This window comes from Diospyros lotus, chromosome 9, assembly GCF_014633365.1.
Source record: "Diospyros lotus cultivar Yz01 chromosome 9, ASM1463336v1, whole genome shotgun sequence".
NCBI lineage: Eukaryota > Viridiplantae > Streptophyta > Magnoliopsida > Ericales > Ebenaceae > Diospyros > Diospyros lotus.
In genome coordinates, this window is record NC_068346.1 from 17,583,071 (window position 1) to 17,601,916 (window position 18,846).

At 32.6% G+C, this 18,846-nt stretch overlaps 2 protein-coding genes across 4 annotated transcripts; one reads left to right on the forward strand and one right to left on the reverse strand.

Annotated features, from left to right (window-relative positions):
- Positions 1-7,273: 7,273 nt before the first annotated feature.
- On the forward strand, positions 7,274-9,610 carry LOC127809799 (galactinol synthase 1-like). Its single transcript, XM_052348895.1, has 4 exons — positions 7,274-7,732; positions 8,125-8,451; positions 8,569-8,703; positions 9,268-9,610. The coding sequence occupies exons 1-4, from the start codon at positions 7,394-7,396 to the stop codon at positions 9,493-9,495; spliced, it is 1,029 nt and encodes a 342-aa protein (XP_052204855.1). The 5' UTR covers positions 7,274-7,393; the 3' UTR covers positions 9,496-9,610.
- An 893-nt stretch (positions 9,611-10,503) lies between these two features.
- Positions 10,504-14,685, reverse strand: LOC127809800 (uncharacterized). Of its 3 annotated transcripts, none has more exons than XM_052348898.1 (6): positions 14,337-14,685; positions 13,482-13,625; positions 13,241-13,405; positions 12,589-12,711; positions 12,201-12,344; positions 10,504-11,155 (listed from the first exon to the last, which is right to left on the reverse strand). In XM_052348898.1, exons 2-6 carry the CDS (start codon positions 13,596-13,598, stop codon positions 10,703-10,705), a joined length of 1,002 nt encoding a protein of 333 aa, XP_052204858.1. In that variant the 5' UTR covers positions 13,599-13,625; positions 14,337-14,685; the 3' UTR covers positions 10,504-10,702. The 3 variants fall into 3 exon arrangements, with proteins under 3 accessions (XP_052204858.1, XP_052204857.1, XP_052204856.1); XM_052348897.1 differs by having other exon boundaries at positions 14,309-14,685; XM_052348896.1 differs by having other exon boundaries at positions 14,500-14,684.
- Positions 14,686-18,846: the final 4,161 nt, after the last annotated feature.

The window sequence follows — 18,846 nt, forward strand, 5'->3', positions numbered from 1 at the left end:
TTATGTATCAACCCAAAAGTTTTGAAGACAAAAGAAAATAAGATTTTGTGTGTTTCTTAAAAAAATCCTTATATGGTTTAAAACAGTTCCCAAGACAGTGGTATAAACGTTTTGACTCCTTTGTTAAATCAATTGGTTTTAAAAGAAGTAAGTTTGATCATTACTTGTATTTTCAACATAAAAATAAAAATGACTGTGTGTTTCTTTTACTTTATGTTGATGATATGCTTCTTATTAGCCCTGATGTTAAAAAGATCAATAATATAAAATCTACTTTAGGTGGAGAATTTGACATGAAAGACCTAGGTATGGTTAAGAGGATCTAGGTATGGAAATTGTAAGAGATAGGTCAAATTCTATGTTATTTTTGCATCAAATAGAATGTGTTAAAAATTATAAAAAGATTTGGAATGTATGATAGTAAATCAGTTTCATTACCTTTAGGAAACCATTTCATATTATCTAAAGATAAATCTCCTACTAATGAGGAAGAAGAGGAATATATGAATAGAATTCCTTACTCAAATGCAATAGGTTCAGTCATGTACCTTATGGTATGTACTAAGCTAGACCTAGTCTATGCAGTTAGTACTCTTAGTAGATTTATGACAAACCTAGATCCCTATCATTGTGAAGCAGTGAAATGGTTATTGAAGTATTTAAGAGGCACTTATAATGTAGGATTAATATATAAGTATAAGTCTAATAATGTGAGATTAAAAGGGTTTACTGATTCAGACTATGCTGGTGACAGGAAGTCCACATCATCTTATGTATTTACTTTATGTGAATCATGCATTAGTTGGAAGTCTCAGCTTCAACATATTGTTTCCCTCTCTACCACCGAGTTTGAATACATTGCTGCTACAGAGGCTATTAAGAAAGTCCTATGGTTTAAGGGATTGCTAAATGAACTATGTGTTCTTAACGAAAATGTGACTGTTTTATCTGATAGTCAATTTACAATTCACTTATGTAAAAATCCTATTTTTCACGAACGCACTAAATATATAGATGTGAGATTGCATTTTATTCGTGATATTGTATCTTAAAACATTATTAGACTGGAAAAAGTGTTTTCTGAATATAATTCTACTGATATGGGGACTGAAATTTTGCCTGTGGCTAAATTTAAAAGATGCCTAGATCTTCTTAACATTGGTAAGGTTACTTGATGATTGTTTATGCATTTGTTGCATCATTTGCATTCTGTTGCATTCTATTGCATGTGCTTGCTATTTTTTTCTATTTGTGTTTGCTGGCCTCATTGGGAATCAGGTAGAGATTTGTTATTTTTTGTTTCCCAATGAGGCCCAAGGCTATGACGAAGATTCGAGTTTATCTTGGGCTTCGGTCTGGGATTGAAGTATAGTCCAAAAATACCACCCATTGGCAGCCCATTAAAGAAGTCGGGCTATAAGCCCTTAATTAAGTCTTTGGAGGAGAAATGGGCTGAGCCCATTTGCTCAAGGCTTAAAGATGCCCAAGCCCAACCCCAAGCCAAATTGCTCCCTAGCGTGCCCTAGCATCGTCATATAAAAGGCCCTTTCTGCTTTCTTGTTGCCTTTATTTGACGGTCGATTCTCTCTCTCTCTCTCTCTCCTCTCTCTCTTTGCTTACCCGATTACTTTCCTTGTAAGGCCGATCCGATGTGTTCCCCCTTCTCTTTCAGTCAGATCCGTCTTTCCTTGCCGATGTCCGTGTCTTTCCTTGTGGATGACTTGGACGATCTGTGGGGGTTCTCTATTAATCCATTCCGATGGTCTCCTTTTGAAGGTAAGCTTTCAGTTACTTCTCTCGAGTCACATATCTTCGTGATTGTTCTTGTTCTTTGGTGGATCTTGCTGTGAACGTAACCTGTGTGGTTTTGGGTAAGAGATTTGGTGTTCTGGCCAAGAAGGTTTGGGCTCCAATTTCTGGGGTTCTCGTGGCTTGGTTCTTGTGTGCTTTCGTGAGGCTTGGTGTCCCTATTTTTGGAGTTACCTGGGTGGTACAAACTGGACAGATCCAGATCTGGGCCTTGAAAAGATATTTTACAAGGAGTTCTCTTTGTTTACTCTTTTGTGATCTTGATTGTTTCGATATTCTTTTAGGTTTTACTTATATTTTGTTTTAATCCTCTGTTTTGGTAAGTGTTCTTTCGCAACAGATGTCCCTTTTGCTTTCAAAAAATATTGTTTTATTTATCCAATGGTTCAAAACCAATTTGTAAAAATTATTTAGGAGATTCTTTTAAAACTTCACACTTATTTTTGTAAATTGCCATAGATATAATTCATTTGGTTTTCATTTTCACAAAAGTACTTGAAATTGATTTTTGTTTGAAAACCTGAAAACCATATATTTGATTTAAGATATAAATTATTTATTTTTTATCATCAAAACCAACACAAAAATAAAATATCATTAATCACCTAAAAGGATTCTAAGATGGAAGCCAAACACCTCAAGGCCCATCATACTTTGATGGATCAAATTATACCTATTAGAAGGAGAAAATCCCTTGTTATTTGATGCAAGACCTCAACGTCTATGAAACTATTATGAATGGAGTCACACTAATAAATTCCTAATAATTTTGCTAGAGAGCCTACTTGGTTAAATAAAAGATTATATATACTAAATTTTAAAATTTCTAGTAAGGAGGTAGAGTAATGAAATAAGTTGGGTTAAGTCAAATTACTTTAATTTTTTTTGTGTCTTTTGCTTATCTTAATCTATATTTTTTTTTGCTCCTAATTCACTATTTTAATAATTTTCTTTAAAACTTCAACAATTTTTCACCTCTCTTGGGTGTGAGGAGTGCCATTAAATTACATTAACCTAACACCTATTAATTACCTTTTAACATTAATAGATACACACAACACTTTAGTTCCTAAAATACTATTTTTATTAATATTTCTTTCACACTATAAGACAAAACAATAGTAAAACATAACAATCATATATAAGTCAACACAAGACCGTATATATGTAACAAGCCAAACTTATAATTGATGCGTAATTTATGCATAATTAATTTGGATAAATGTATCTTAATTAAATATGTATATAATGATAAAATGAATGTCGATCTCATAAAAATTAAATCACAATATCAAAATAATTTTAATTTAACCTAAGTTGAATTAATTAATTAATTAAATTAATAAAAAAATAAAAAACTAAATTCTTTATGAGGAAAAATTAATTAATGAATGCACTATGGTTTAGATTTCATTTAATCTAAGTTATATAATTACTTATTCAATCTGATTCAAAATCAAAAATACCCTTATAATATTTTATAATTATTTACATATGTGATGGTGAATATTTCTCAATTAATTAATAAGTTTTTTCAAATCATATTTATTCTTTATTAATTCTATTTTACCGTCAAATTTATGAGCTAATGTCAAAAGAATAAATAAGCATTAAGTTTTTTAGAAACCTCTAGTCTCCAAAGGATATTTGACTCACTAAGTTTCATCGATTCCCACAAATGAGCTATTCATATCTCGATATCATAGTTAAATATGTTATTTATATTACCTATAGATCTAATTTATAACAATCCTATAGTCAGTCATGCATAAATCATTAAATTATTAAAATGTGGTCAATCTTTTAAAGTATTAAATACAACAATATAAATTTCTCATACAACTAATAATCGAATTTTAAATCAAACTAAACAAATAATCACATAATTTCAAAATTAATATCCATCCAAACTCTAGCTAAAACTAATGGTGAACCCATGTGATACGTCGAAGAGTTTAATTTAAAAATAAAAAAATAAACTTGTTATTTGAAATAATTTTAACAGAATTGATAATTATAATTTTTTTAATCTTTAATCATTTATCAAAATTTAAGTTTAATTAATTATTCGTTATTCAATATACTAATGGAGAACACTTTTAATTCAACGTACTGTCATTTAATGTGTTAAAGAATAATTAATACATTAAGTAGGTCACTTGATAAAATACTTATAATTTTTTTATTTATTATATTATATTTATTTATAAATAAATATTATAAAATCTATAATATATCCACTCAAAGACGTTTGTTATTTTCTATTTACTATATTATAATTATAAATATAACTTAAAACTCTTAAATATGAGTAAGGATAAGTTTTTTCAATAATAACAAAATTTTAAAAATATGAATTTTGATTTCTTCCATAGTCTTACAAATGTGATACCTTAAATATTAATTAGCATTGAAAAATTCTAACATTTGACGACCTTAAATAATTTTTTATGAATTTGTTAAGATATCACATTTTCAATACTATAATATAATTATTAAAGTAATTAATAATTAATTAATCACTACCTTTGATTTAATGCAAGTTTTTGAGGGAAAAAACTCACCCTTGATTGACACTTGGCAAAATACTTTGTTTGACTATCATATTTTAATATTCTATAAATATATACAGAATAAATATATAAAGATAATATTTTAAATAAATAGATAATTTTCTATGTCTTAATTAATAGTTTAAGTTGTCTATAAATATTTCACATAAAACCCATGCAAATTTAATACAAATTTTAAAGGCAAATAATAGCTTGGCAGAGTTTTGAAGGAAACAAAAATTTGTAAACTATTCTACTTTAATATAATATATTATATATTATTATATTATACAAAGATAAGATTTTATTTAATGGATAATTTTTCGTTATTTAGTTAATACTTTTAAGTGTCTGTTCATATTTATCATAAATAGTATTTATTTTTGATTGATTGATTGGTGAATTAATTAAATATTTAATATTCATATAATAATGTATTGAAAAATTCATGATTAGTATTGAAAAACTGGTGTATTTAAAATTTATTATTAATTTTACAATAATTATTATATATTATTTCAAAACAATTGAAAGATTTAAATATTATTAATATAAATTATAAAATATAAATTATTAATGCAATAAGTACTAAATGCAAATCATTAATGCAAGTTTTGGGAGAAAATTTTATTATTACTTATTATTTCAAAGCAATTGAAAGATTTAAATTATTAATACAAATTAAAACATATAAATTATTAATACAATAAGTATTAATTACAAATTATTAATGCAAATTTTGGGAATAAATTTTATTATTATTTATTATTTCAAAACAATTGAAATATTTAAATTATCAATGCAAATTACAAAATATAAATTATTAATGTAATAAGTATTAATTACAAATCATTAATGCAAGTTTTGAGAGAAATTTTTTTTTTTTAATATTATCTTATTTTTATATATATAAAGATAATTTAGTTAGATATTATTAAAATAAAAATAAAAACAAAAAATTAAAGGGAGAAGAATGTTCCCTGTCCAAATTTGAGACAAATCTGGGTCGGACTCGCACTGCAATTCTCCTTCAATCTCTCTCCCCTGTTGCTTGCGTTCTTTTATGCTGCCTCCAATTCTTCTGTTCTGTTCCGCCGCTGCACTGCTTCCATTCCATCTCTAAAATCCCCAAATCTCCTCCCCTTTCAATCCAATATAATATATATACATATATATATATAGAGAGAGAGAGAGAGAGAGAGGATGTGCACGGCCGCCCTAGCTTGAGTCCCATTCCAATTTCACTTCCTCTAATATTTTATTATATATATATATCGCATGCCCTAGCTTCAATCTCCAAATTGAATTGCACTTCTCAATTTGAAGAATCTTCATTTGCGCCTTCAATTATAATATAATACAAAATATATAATATCTAATATAATCTATATATTTAATTATTAGTAAAACATGAGTCGACCGTTGTGCCTTCAATTAAATTCGATCTTTGAATTCAAAAAATCGACTTTCCTAAAACATGAGTCGACTCTTTAAAATACACCAATGCTTTTCTGGTCGACTTTTCATAACATGCTCTATCGACTCTAACTTTGCAAGAGTTGATTTCAGCTTAAAGAGAGTCGACTCTATTAAACCAAGAGTCAACTTTTAAGATCAATTTACAAAAAATAAATTTTATACATGTAATAATTGTTTGAAGACATAATCCATATAACGTGTATATATTACAAAATATTTATATTTTACATTACAAGTAAACGTCCTTATTTTTTTTAATTTATATTTTATCTTCCATTTACTTTAATACATAAATATAAATAAAAAAGTACCCTCATTTGAATTCAATAAAAATATCTAAAAAATCAAAATTCAAAACAATAAGAAAATAGAATTTTAGTTTTAATACAAATTTGGGATTTAACAATTTTACTACCTTCAAAATACATACATTCTATTTTTAAAAAAATTATTTTAACATAAATGAATATTAATTAGTTATCAAAATATTGGGAGATAGTTTTTCAAAATGAAAATATTTTCTTATATGTCTCCTTATAATACGTTAATCTTCCAAATTTAGAAAAATAACATTTTTTTGTTCATTTTGATACACAAAATATTATACTATTTAAGACATATCTAAAATTTCATTAGGGGATTTAAATATACTAATTTTTTTTTTACTAAAATTATATTTTATTAAATATCAAAATACATAATAAATTAATTAGAACAAGTTGGCTCAACATTATTTATATATTTATTTTATGCCCACTTACAGGCAGCCAGGCAGGCAGGCATGCCTTCATTATTAATCGAATAAAGTAATTGTTATATTTATAAAGTTGATCAAATAGAGATCATTCTCTCTCTCACCAGCTACACTTTGTGACCTACATTCCCACTAATTAATTTGGCATGCTCCATCTGCTAACTTTTAATATTTATTTATTCTTAAATTAAGACATTACTAAGTTACAAAAGCTAAGAGAGAAATTGCAAATTGCTAACAATTAGTCTCAAACACGACAAATATAAATGAGATTATAATTTAAAATATTCTCACAACCTTTTAATTTTTAAGTATGGATATTTAAGATTATATATTATATATATAAAACAAAAAAGAAAAAATAATATATATATATATTTATATGATGTCCATTTCCAAATTCCAATTGACTGTGACTTCTGCATCCAACAGGCTGCAATCACAGCCGTTCATTCTGGTGATAAGGCTCCATGGATGGTAGAGCTGCCCAGCAAATTACGTTCATTCGTTCTCTCTCCCTCATACATACAAACCCTAAGACCTCTACAGAATATGAAATGAAAAAAATAAAATAAAGGAAAAACATGATAGGGACGGACAAATTAAATTTTGGGTTGCATTAATTTGGCCTGCATTTGCAATGCATTTGGTGCCTATTTAAGCCCTGCTCAGGGCGCCATTGATGAACTCAGGAACTAAGGCAAGTAAGGTGGCATCCTCTCTCTAGGGTTTGCTGGTTTTACTTTCCCAACACTCCTCACCATCATCACCCTACACCAGTCTGAAAACAAAAAGGGAGATGGCTCCCCCGGAAGTTCCAGTGGGCGTCTTCTCCGGCGCCGGCAAGGTCTCGACGGTGCGCGGCGGGTACGTGAAGAGAGCGTACGTGACGTTCCTGGCCGGCAGCGGTGACTACGTGAAGGGAGTGGTGGGATTGGCGAAGGGGTTGAGGAAGGCCAAGAGCGCATATCCGCTGGTGGTGGCGATCTTGCCGGACGTGCCGGAGGAGCACCGCCAGATCTTGACGTCTCAGGGCTGCATTGTGAGAGAGATTGAGCCAATCCATCCGCCGGAAAACCAGGTTCAGTTCGCCATGGCCTACTACGTGATCAACTATTCCAAGCTTCGCATATGGAATGTAAGTATGCTCTTTTTTTGTACGCACCTTTATCAGACGCACACACAGAATAAAGAGAAGAGAGAATATGTAAAAATTAATTTTTACAATCTCACAATAATTAATATATTCTAAATTTCCTACTCAAGTTCTTCATATTGGTTCATTTTTGTTATATATTTAGGGTACGAAAATCAACTTTTCGAAAATTCAGTTCTTATATATAAATTCGGTTAATTAATTTGGTTTAACTGTTAAATTGCACTATAATAGATCAAACTAATTAATTAACCAAACCTCCGAATTCACCCCTAACCCCATTATAATGATCAAACTTCATATAGCTAGTATTTTTGTTTGGATTTGATAATTTACCTAATTAAATCACACGTACGTGATTCATGATCTTGCAGTTCGAAGAGTACAGCAAGATGGTGTATCTAGACGCAGACATCCAGGTGTTCGACAACATAGATCATCTCTTCGACATGGCAGACGGCTACTTTTACGCCGTGATGGACTGCTTCTGCGAGAAGACGTGGAGCCACTCTCCCCAGTACAAGATCGGCTACTGCCAGCAGTGCCCGGAGAAGGTGGCTTGGCCGGAGGCTGAGATGGGCTCTCCTCCGCCGCCGCTATACTTCAATGCCGGCATGTTTGTTTTTGAGCCCAGCCGCCTGACTTTTGAAAGCCTCCTCCACACTCTCGGGATCACCCCGCCAACACCCTTTGCAGAGCAAGTGAGTAGTATTAATTACTTGTTCATTTATATATATATATATATATATATGTAGCAGCTTTTAGAGGGTTTCTGATGATACGATGATGATGATGATGTGGATTTGGTGATGATATAGGATTTCCTGAACATGTTCTTCCAAAAGATGTACAAGCCGATTCCTCTAATTTACAACCTGGTTCTGGCAATGCTATGGCGCCACCCTGAGAATGTAGAGCTCGACAAAGTTAAAGTGGTGCACTATTGTGCCGCTGTAAGCTCCCTCCCCCTTCTCCTCTCTTCATCAAATTTCATTTCTTTAATATTATACATTACGGGATCGATTTGTTTGAATAGAGAGTATGAGTATGTTACTCTCAATCTTGCCTTCACCATAGGATAACCTTTTTTATTTTTTCATTTCTACCCAACCCATTTAAGCTTAAAATTAAATCTTATAGATCCATGTATTATTATTATTATTATTATTATTATTATTGACTAATAGAATTCATGTCGACCAGCCATTTATTAGGTTAAAGGAATTTGGATAATTTGGGGCTGAATTGGTCTTGACATTGATAGAAAATTATTAAGATTTTAAGAAATTTTAATCTTTAACTACACATATTTTCATGTTATTTAATTATTATATCTGGAATGATTTTATTATTAACTTAACATTAAGGGTTCTCGACTCAAATCCGCGTGCATTAGGCTTTGCTAATAACCCCATAATCCATATATATATATATATATATATATTACAATCAAGTCAAGTTAATTATAATCACTCGTATTCTTGGAACCTGATTGTTGTTGTCGTTGGAAATGATAGGGATCAAAGCCATGGAGGTACACTGGAAAAGAAGCAAACATGGAGAGAGAGGACATAAAGATGCTGGTAGCAAAGTGGTGGGAGATTTACAATGATGAGTCTCTTGATTACAAGGCTGCTGATCCTCAAGACACTAGTAATGAGGGAGAGACCTTCTCAAGGCCCTCGATCATGTCGTCCATGCCTGAGCCTGCAATTTCCTATATAGCTGCCCCTTCCGCAGCATAAAAATCAACCAAATTAAGGCCAAAGACTCCACAAGAGTGTTCGAAGTTTGGTGTAATCTATCCCCTCCCTCTCTATATGTATACACTCTCTACTAATTAATACTTACTTTTTTCTACTTCTTCCAGGCTGCTTAGCCCTTTTTTTTTTTTTTTCTCTCTTCTTTTCTTTGTGTCCTCATAGAGTCTCTCTCTATATATACACACATATATATATAATTTCTGGATATATATTTGATGTTCTTAGTGCGTCTCTACCTGCAAATTACGACTTGTTCAACTTTGGGTTGGAACCAATACAGAAGATTTCGTGGGTGTGTAGCCTCTCTCAATCTTGGCTTTAGGGAAAGAAATGATATTTTTACAAAAAATTTGTATAAAAGACGTTGAGATAACGTGGAAAAATATTGTCAGAGTCAGTTTTACGATTATTTTTGTCTTGAATAATAATTATTAATGAGTTATATCAATTTCTTGTGATTACGAGGCGATCACAATCTCATCCAATCTTTGGAATGGCCTTTAGATTTAGCCCGTGGAGTGTGTACTGTTCAACACAATGGTATTGGAAATTCATTCATTGACATTGATTGATTCAACCATAAATGTGTGTTTTGTCCTAGCTTTCTCCTGCCATTCATTGCAAGGTCACTGGAGCCATTGATCATGGAAATATCATCCCTGAATTGACAGGTTGATTTGGGAACATTTCCTGAAAGAGGCTTCTCTGGTTTTCAGTAAATGCATCGTTTGAGATTATTTTCCTCAGGATTGGGATCGAAATATTATAGATTTGAGTTGTAAAAATATCTTCATAAAATAAAAATAAAAAATGATAAGATACTCGTATATAAATATCACATACTCCTGAGTTTCATGAAATAAAGAATCCCGTCCACCATGAACATTTTCTTATTGACTCTAGTTTTTGAATTTTCATATAATTCACCATTTTGTATTTGGAGTGTCCTCTCTTCAAACCAATAAGAGTCAATAATGGAAAAATCAAAGCTAACCCAACTGAGAAGTTTCATATAAGTCACAATTCTATCAGTTCTCCAGCTTGACATTAGCAACCAAATTGGGAAGACAACGTCAATGGAAATGACAGAAACCCTGGTTTTGGATCTTCATTTGGAAAAAGGATAGCAACATTTAATGCACAAAAGACGAGAACCAATCGCGAGATAGGAACTGCAGCTTAAAGAAAATTAGTGATTAACAAGCAGAGGCGACCTTCTCTGCAATCGCCTTGTGCTTCTCCGGTGAAAGGCCCATCTTCGTTTGATGTCTAGTGTTTGAGCCACTTGGTATTCGTCAAATGATCTTTGGAGCGTCCCAATCTCTCCTGTATTCTGATCAGAATCGGCCCGGATTCTAGCAGCTTCGGCAAGCAGATCATTAATCAGCATCTCCGTGGTTTTTGTGGTTATTCCCCTAAGATACCAGGAAATGGGAGGAGGTGGCACAAAAGATGGCTGGATGATTTGCTCAAGGCTCACTTTTGATCCGAGCCTTCCTTTCCCTCCGGTGCATGCAACATAGTCTTCCAAGGTTTTAGGTATAATGGGGTGACACAACTTTTCATCAGCGAGCAAAGGTTCGACTTTCCAGCAGCCTTCAAATCTTTCCATAAACCCCGTTTTCACGTGCTTGAATTTCATCTGAGAAACATCGATGGGATGTAAGGAAAGAAAAAAATTAAGCAAGTACTTAGTAAGGTTAACATAACCCAAGATCCGTAACTTGGTAAGATTTTAACATTACCCAAACTAGGTTTATTATGATGACAGTCAATAGCTTCTATTTCAGAAGTGGGGCTTTTCCATAATTTGCTTCAAATGTTTCTTCTAAATAATCGCAATTATAGCATTTTTATGCCACAGGACCTAATGATTCATGTGCATAAACTGTTCCAGCAACTTGGCTCGGCATAGCTCAAGTTTATAGCAACCTAGAAATCAAGAATGGTTTCCAGATAGCTACAGCCGTAGTAACCAAACTGACTTGATACAGAATGAAAGCACATTCACATTAAGTTGGGCAATAAGCCATGCAATTGATTAACAGTATCATTGAAATCTGGGTTCAGGAGAGAAAAATTCCGTAGAAGGGAAAGCATTTATGCTTCTTGAACAAAATCCTTCACTTGAACACGAAAGCAGATGGAGAAGAAACAATGTGGGAAAAAGACTTAAAGAGGACGTAAGACTGACATGGAACTAAAAAGAAACAAATTACAGAAACAAAAAATAGAAATAGGAGGTTTGACTGGAGCAGGATCTAATATGGCAATACATTCAAGTAGAAGGCTCCCAACAGCCAAATTCTTTTGAATTTGATGTTCTGTCGAGCCAGATCTATCTTACAGATAAAACAGACACATGCATTGGCGGTGCTTTTGCCAGTCATGATTTTGAATTTGACGTTCTGTCGAGCAAGATCTATCTTACAGATAAAACAGACACATGCATCGACGGTGCTTTTGCCAGTCATGATTTCCAATCCTAGGTGCAACATATAAACACATTGCATCCACTTCTACCAATTTCACTCTACATAACACCTTAGGTTTTCTGCAAGATGAGACTTCTATTTTCCCCTATATTGTTTTCGAGAAGGAAATGAAGTGAAGCGGAGAAAGGAACTAGGCATGCTGAAGCTATTCTAGCATAAACAATTAACTTGGCAAGTACAATTAGTTCTTACTGTATGGTCTTCTCTGTTCTGATCTACTAAGACATGAACAGAGATGGTCCCCGACCACCAAAGAAATCTCCATAGAGCTGCTTGCTCAACTTCAACAACCTGCCTGTGACCTTCATTGACCAAGACCCTTCTGGATAGTACTTCCTGACAGAGATATTAATCTCATTAAATCATCAAAAGGAAAATTATGCAAGCCAGCATGTGGTTGAGAAAGAGAGAGTAAAAGAAATTCTGACATCCCCACTACCATAGAGATAGAGACACTTAGCATCGACAAGAAACATATGCAATAGACTAGTCTCCTACATATTTCAGGGAGTTTCAATAAGCAGCTCTAGCTGCCATATAAAACTGAGATCATAATCACACAAGATTTCCACTCTTTTACCTTAATATTCTTGAAGACCCTCTTATTGTCAGGGTCTGTCACGATGTTGTATACAGCATCTGGGGGCAGGCCAACATTGACTTTCACGTTCAGGTTGCAAAGAGAACCTTTGGGTACTGTCACCTGCAAAACATAATTTTCCACAGATCGGTACCCAGCAGACTTCATAGCATGATCAATAGCTAACTTTATTGATGATTTAGCAATGGCATTGCAATAAACCAGATCTTAAAGTGACAAATGGAATTGATTTTATTTTCAATATTTTTACCTAGTGATTTTCAGGAACTAAATTAATCTTACTGATTATGATAAAGCTTTCCCAAATACTTCAGTTTTGTTTCAACCTTAAAATGCTTCGTGCAGAAGTAGAAAAGTGATGTCAATCTACATACTAACATATGAATCTGGAGCAATTATAGCAAACAAGTCGACTATATGACCATATAAGGCCCCTGATAACACAGGATTCAGGAAACTGGTGAGGGTCGAATTAGATAACCAGTTTGTGTTTCTGTTGGCATTTGTTTTTAGGCAGATACAATATACCAAAGGAGCACAACAGCTCTGAATTAGTCAAAACAACACAACTACACAAGTAGCAAAGTTGGAGAAGTACAACACATTTCCTTCTAAAGTCTAATTCTTCTACCTTTATCTCTGGGGATTGATCAACCCAACTAGGATTTACTTTCCAAGCTTGCAATTGCTTCTCAAGATCAGCATCCAAGGCAGTAGACGACCTTCTATCCTTCTCTGGGATGGAGGTTGCCGACTTCACCCCGCCATTATTTTTCATTGATGCCTTTAGATGTGACTGCGGCAAACATCTTCATTCAGTATTTAAATGATAGCACATTAACTAGTAATCAGCTTTACAAGAGATAACTGACCTTAATGGACTTCTCAAGTTTACCATGGAGCTGCATGAGAAAACTAGGCATTGTTAGGTGAATCCCACTAGAAGGTTCAGTACTGTGTTTCCTTCGGATATGTAAGCTGTCATCCATTAATCCTGGAACTCAAAGTGCAGTAATCTGCCAGTTGCAAGTGTTTCTATTGTTAATTTTATACACTCTTTGAAATTTCTCATATATTTAGCAATTCATGAAATTCAGAGTGTTCTTCAGTACGGTATTTACATAAGTTCCATTATCACGTAGAAAATCCTGTAGCAGGGTAGGTTTTTAACATACATCCTGACTGCATATTCTTGTGGCAGAAGTTCATATTCATATTCAATAGTGTGCAATTTCAATGACAATGAATGAATTGTGTAATAATACATGAAAAGCATGAGTGAGGGCAATCTAAGACTTGCTAGCCATACAACATCTAAAGCAAATCACAACTTGAACTAGCCTGTCATGGATTACAACTGCAACAAGTATCAAAATGAAAATAGAAGTTTTGGGAGGGGCACTCTCGCATCAACTGCGAGCCAAGGGAGAGCTAAGTTGTGGCTTATAAGCAAGGAGCCACTCCCTAACTCAAGAGGGTCCTTTTGAGGACAAAAGCGTAGACCTATGAGCCTCTAGCCACAACTTTAGCCACGTGAATGGCGCAGTTTATGGGAACCCGTATCAGATCCCCTGTACGCACAACTCACCCCTGAGTGAGCCAAAAGGTTGACCTCATCAAGAAGAATAGAAAATTAGCCACCATAGTACATAACGAACCACAAAGGGGAGAAACAACCCAATCCTGTACCAAATCTAACCTCCAATTCCAAGCAATAGGCAAATTACCCAATTGCAGCTGAGCTCCACAATTTCGTTAATCTACTGCAACTGACTCAACAATAACATGGGCTGAGCAGAGTTGCTGAATTCCAGAGCTCGTGAACAAGAAAAAGCAGCATGCCAAAGAGCCAGAGAGAAAAACCAAGAAAACGGAAAGGAATTATAGAACCTTAACGCATCCACAAACAAACACCAAATGCATATACTTTCCAAGCATGGATTTCAGGAACAGAATATCGAAGAAAGTTGAGATTGTGAAGCAAGAAGAAAAGAAAAGAAGAAGAAGCCCAAAGCCAAATCTGGGAGGAAGCAGTTGTGTGTTGGACGCCTCCTCAACCATCTTTCTTCTTCTTCCGCTTCTGGCAGCCTCGGCACGTGATCGACCTTCCTTCACGTGTTGGACGGAGAGACTTTTCGCTTTTGATTTTTCTTTTTTTTATATTTTTTATGCTTCATTTTTAATAATCTTAAATAAAAACTTGTTAAAAAATTTGATTTACTTTTAGTTTCTTAAAAAATATATATTCAATATATTTTTGAGGCGCATAATGATGTCATATCACAAATTAATATATTCATTGGTAGGTTTGTTTCTTTGTCACAAATTTTTGTAAAATTGGTAGCTAATATGTCCAATAATCAATAATCAGTTTAGGTTTATAAAAATCTAAGTAGTAGAGTTACAAATGATCAAGTAACTTACAAGTCAAAACCAAGACCAAGTGGGTCAAATGGAGCCAAAAGAAGGCCAAACACAACATGAAACCTAAAAACTTTATATAACCGAGTGGCATTCCTCTCACCATTCTTAAGTTGGCTTAAGTATGTAACTAAACACACAAGAGGGATGAATTGGGTGATATAAAAAATTACTTAAGATTTGATTTTTCTTTTTGTCTAAAACAATGTTTTAGTGCAATATAACAGTAAATGTAAAATAGATATCTTTTTGATTTTGTATTTTTGATTTCTAATAATAAAATATATCTCATTTTAAATTTTTAAATATATAATATATATTGAATGATAAAAAGATATTTTTCAAGAGATTACCACTAAAGAGTTTATATGATTTGATAAAATGATTAAAACAATATCTTTAGGCAGTAAATGGTGTTCCTCCCTGACCAAAAGAGGATAATCAGAGACGGGGCGCGGGCTCCGACAATGAGTCCGTCCAGGGGATGACTGACACTTGCAAGCACTTCGACGGTCGAGTGAGTAAGAGAGTAAGGGGAGACAGTGTAACGCCCCGCTTTTCTAGCGCTTTATAAGTTAGGACAATTATGGGATAATAATTTTTTATTTATTTAAAACTACGACTAAACCATATCACTGCTCTTATCATCCCAAAATTTTCACACATTTATCTCAAAAGAGAATCAACATAAACATTAAATACGAAAGTTAGAATCGAACCTAACATCTTAATATTAATTATAAATCAATTCTTACATCCTCATTAACCATAATTAAGGTTATATATCATCATTTCTCAAAACGTTCAGAATTCAAAATAACAGAACTTAAATACATAGGCTACATAACATACATTCAACTCATCAGACAACTCATCATATACTTTGCTAAGTGCCATTTCATGCCTCATTCATCCCTGTTTCTACTACAATCTCCATCTGGAACATTTGAATATTTCAAGGGTAAAGCCCAAGTTAGATGATGAATCATCTAAGTAAGGAAACAAAACATTTAATGCTCATGTATGTATGCAATGTACATAACATCATAACTCTCTGTTTGGGTCGACCGTACCTTAAGATTACCCGCCATTTTTACAATTTTCCTACCAGACCGAGGTGTATGGGTATACCCTTGGCAAAGCAACGGCGCCAGTATCTAATCACAAACACATGCAATGTATGACCATGAATCTCATCATACTCATATACATATTTCATCATCAATACATGTAAATGTAATTTATATGACATACTCATATCAAAGCATGATAACATGACAAAATCATTTACATAAAATTAGATTTTGGGTCGAACCACTTACAACCTAAGCATTTTTATAAAACTAAATCCAGTTAGAAAGTACCACTTACAAACCAAGCATTTTCATAAAACTAAATCCAGTTGAAAAGTACCACTTACCTTGTAAAAAGACAATTTTGCCCTTAGCATAATTTTACCTCAAATTCACGTCGAACTTCCAATCGTACTCAATTATGAATCTTGACGTATCCTGGACATCATAATTACATAAAAAAAATCAGATTTCTAATTTTCTTTAATTTTCCTAATTTCTCTAATTTTCTCCTATTATTTCCTCAAGATTATGAGATAAATACTTCCTTATAAAATTTTCTCAATTTATCTTCACAATAATTCCTAAAACAATATTCCTAAGCCCCAAAAATTTCGTTATAATTTTCAGAATCCATGTTCTATTTATTTCTCATTTTTCGCTTTGATTTTCAAGCATCTATTGTCTCAAAAATCCATAATAAATATCAATCATACATTTCTCTTCCAATTTCATCATCAACAGTTCTAAAATATCATTATCATATTTTTGAAATTTTTGAAGAAATTTTCAATGATAACTCACTTTCTCGAGGAGCGATTCGGTATTCTTCTATACTGTGACGAAGTCTCGGTTTGCGTATCCAATGACGCATTTTGTTACAAATTTTCACAAGAACTACTAAACCCAACTAATAGGATTTTCTAAGAATTTTTGGTATTTTTCTCTATATTTTGTTTTTCCTATTTTATTTCTTTCTCTTTTTTCAAATCTCTCTCTCACTCTCAAATCTTTTTTTTACAACATTTCTCTATCTAATTTAAGTTCTCAAACCTTTCAAGTTTTCTCTATTTATAGAAGGTTGAATTAAGCTTAGCATAATTGTAGTGACCCACTATCTTTAATTATTTTGTCACATTTCTTAATTATTTTTCACTAAATCTCTCCTATAATCTTTAATTATTTGTCCACACCCTACTTTGTCTCCCATATTTCTCTATTATTTCACCCATTATCTTTGATTATTTGTCCATACCTTACTTTGTCTCTCACATTTCTCAATTATTTCACCCATTATCTTTGATTATTTGTCCATACCTTACTTTGTCTCTCACATTTCTCAATTATTTCACCTCTTATCTTTAATTATTTTGTCACATTTCTTAATTATTTTTCACTAAATCTCTCCCATAGTCTTTAATTATTTGTCCACACCCTACTTTGTCTCCCACATTTCTCAATTATTTCACCCATTATCTTTAATTATTTGTCCACACCCTACTTTGTTTCCCACATTTCTCAATTATTTCACCCATTATCTTTAATTATTTTGTCACGTTTCTTAATTATTTTCCACTAAATCTTATCCATAATCTTTAATTATTTCTCCACACCTTACTTTGTCTCCCACATTTCTCAATTATTTCACCCACTATCTTTAATTATTTTGTCACCTTAATTATTTTCCACTAAATCTTCTTTTAAATAGATTATTCTTTCATTTAGTTCATTAATTTTTAGCCCACTTTCTTAGCCTACTAACTCTAAGCCCACTTTCTTAGCCTACTAACTCTAAGCCCATTTACTTAGTCTTTCCTTTTTTTCAACTTAGCCCACTAGCTCTAACCCCATTTATTTAGCCTTTCCTTTTTCAACTTAGCCCATTAACTTTAAGCCCATTAGTTTTCTCAATTATAATTTCTAATGGATGTTAAAAATATTTTAAATAAATTAAAAAATTAATTATTATTATTCTCAAAATACTAGAATATTACAGACAGTGTATCAGTAGGTCAGAGATCAGAACATACCTTGGCTTTGAAGAGAGCTGGTTGATATAGAATGAGGAGACGTCTTCCTGCATGCATGAATCGTGCCTTTACAAGTGATGGGACTGGCTATCCGGCGCTGGTGGAGGTTTCCAGGTGATAGCATGGTGGCGACGAGACCCTTATTAATGTGATTGAGATTCTCCATTAATGAGGATGGAATCTGAGACGACCGCGTGAATTTTTAGTGAGAGTCGCAACGATGCCGTGGCAGGCTGGCGTTGGGCCAAGGCTAGGTCTGGAATGAAGACTAGATTGGGTTAAGATTGGGCCTAAAGAAAGGGCTGAGATTGGGCCTAAGGAGAGGGCCGAGATTGGGTCCTGGACGGTCCAAATGGATATTTCATTTTCATTTTTAATTTTCATAAAAAAATATTCAACATGATGATTTTCATCAATAAGAAAACATAAAATTTTTCATCATCAAAATAATATGAAAAGCAACATAATTTTGACAGATTTTATATAACAATTCATTTGATTTTAAAATAACTTTTCTTTGATTCCATAATATTGTTTTCCAGAATGAAATATTTCCTACAAATAATTTTATATTAAAAGAATATTTAGGATTTTTATCCTTTTGATATTATTGGAATATATAAAGGTTTTGAAAGGACATATAGGCATAATTGGCATCATCAAAATTATTTTAGATATTTTACAAATTAATCTCACTAATCATTTTCAAATTC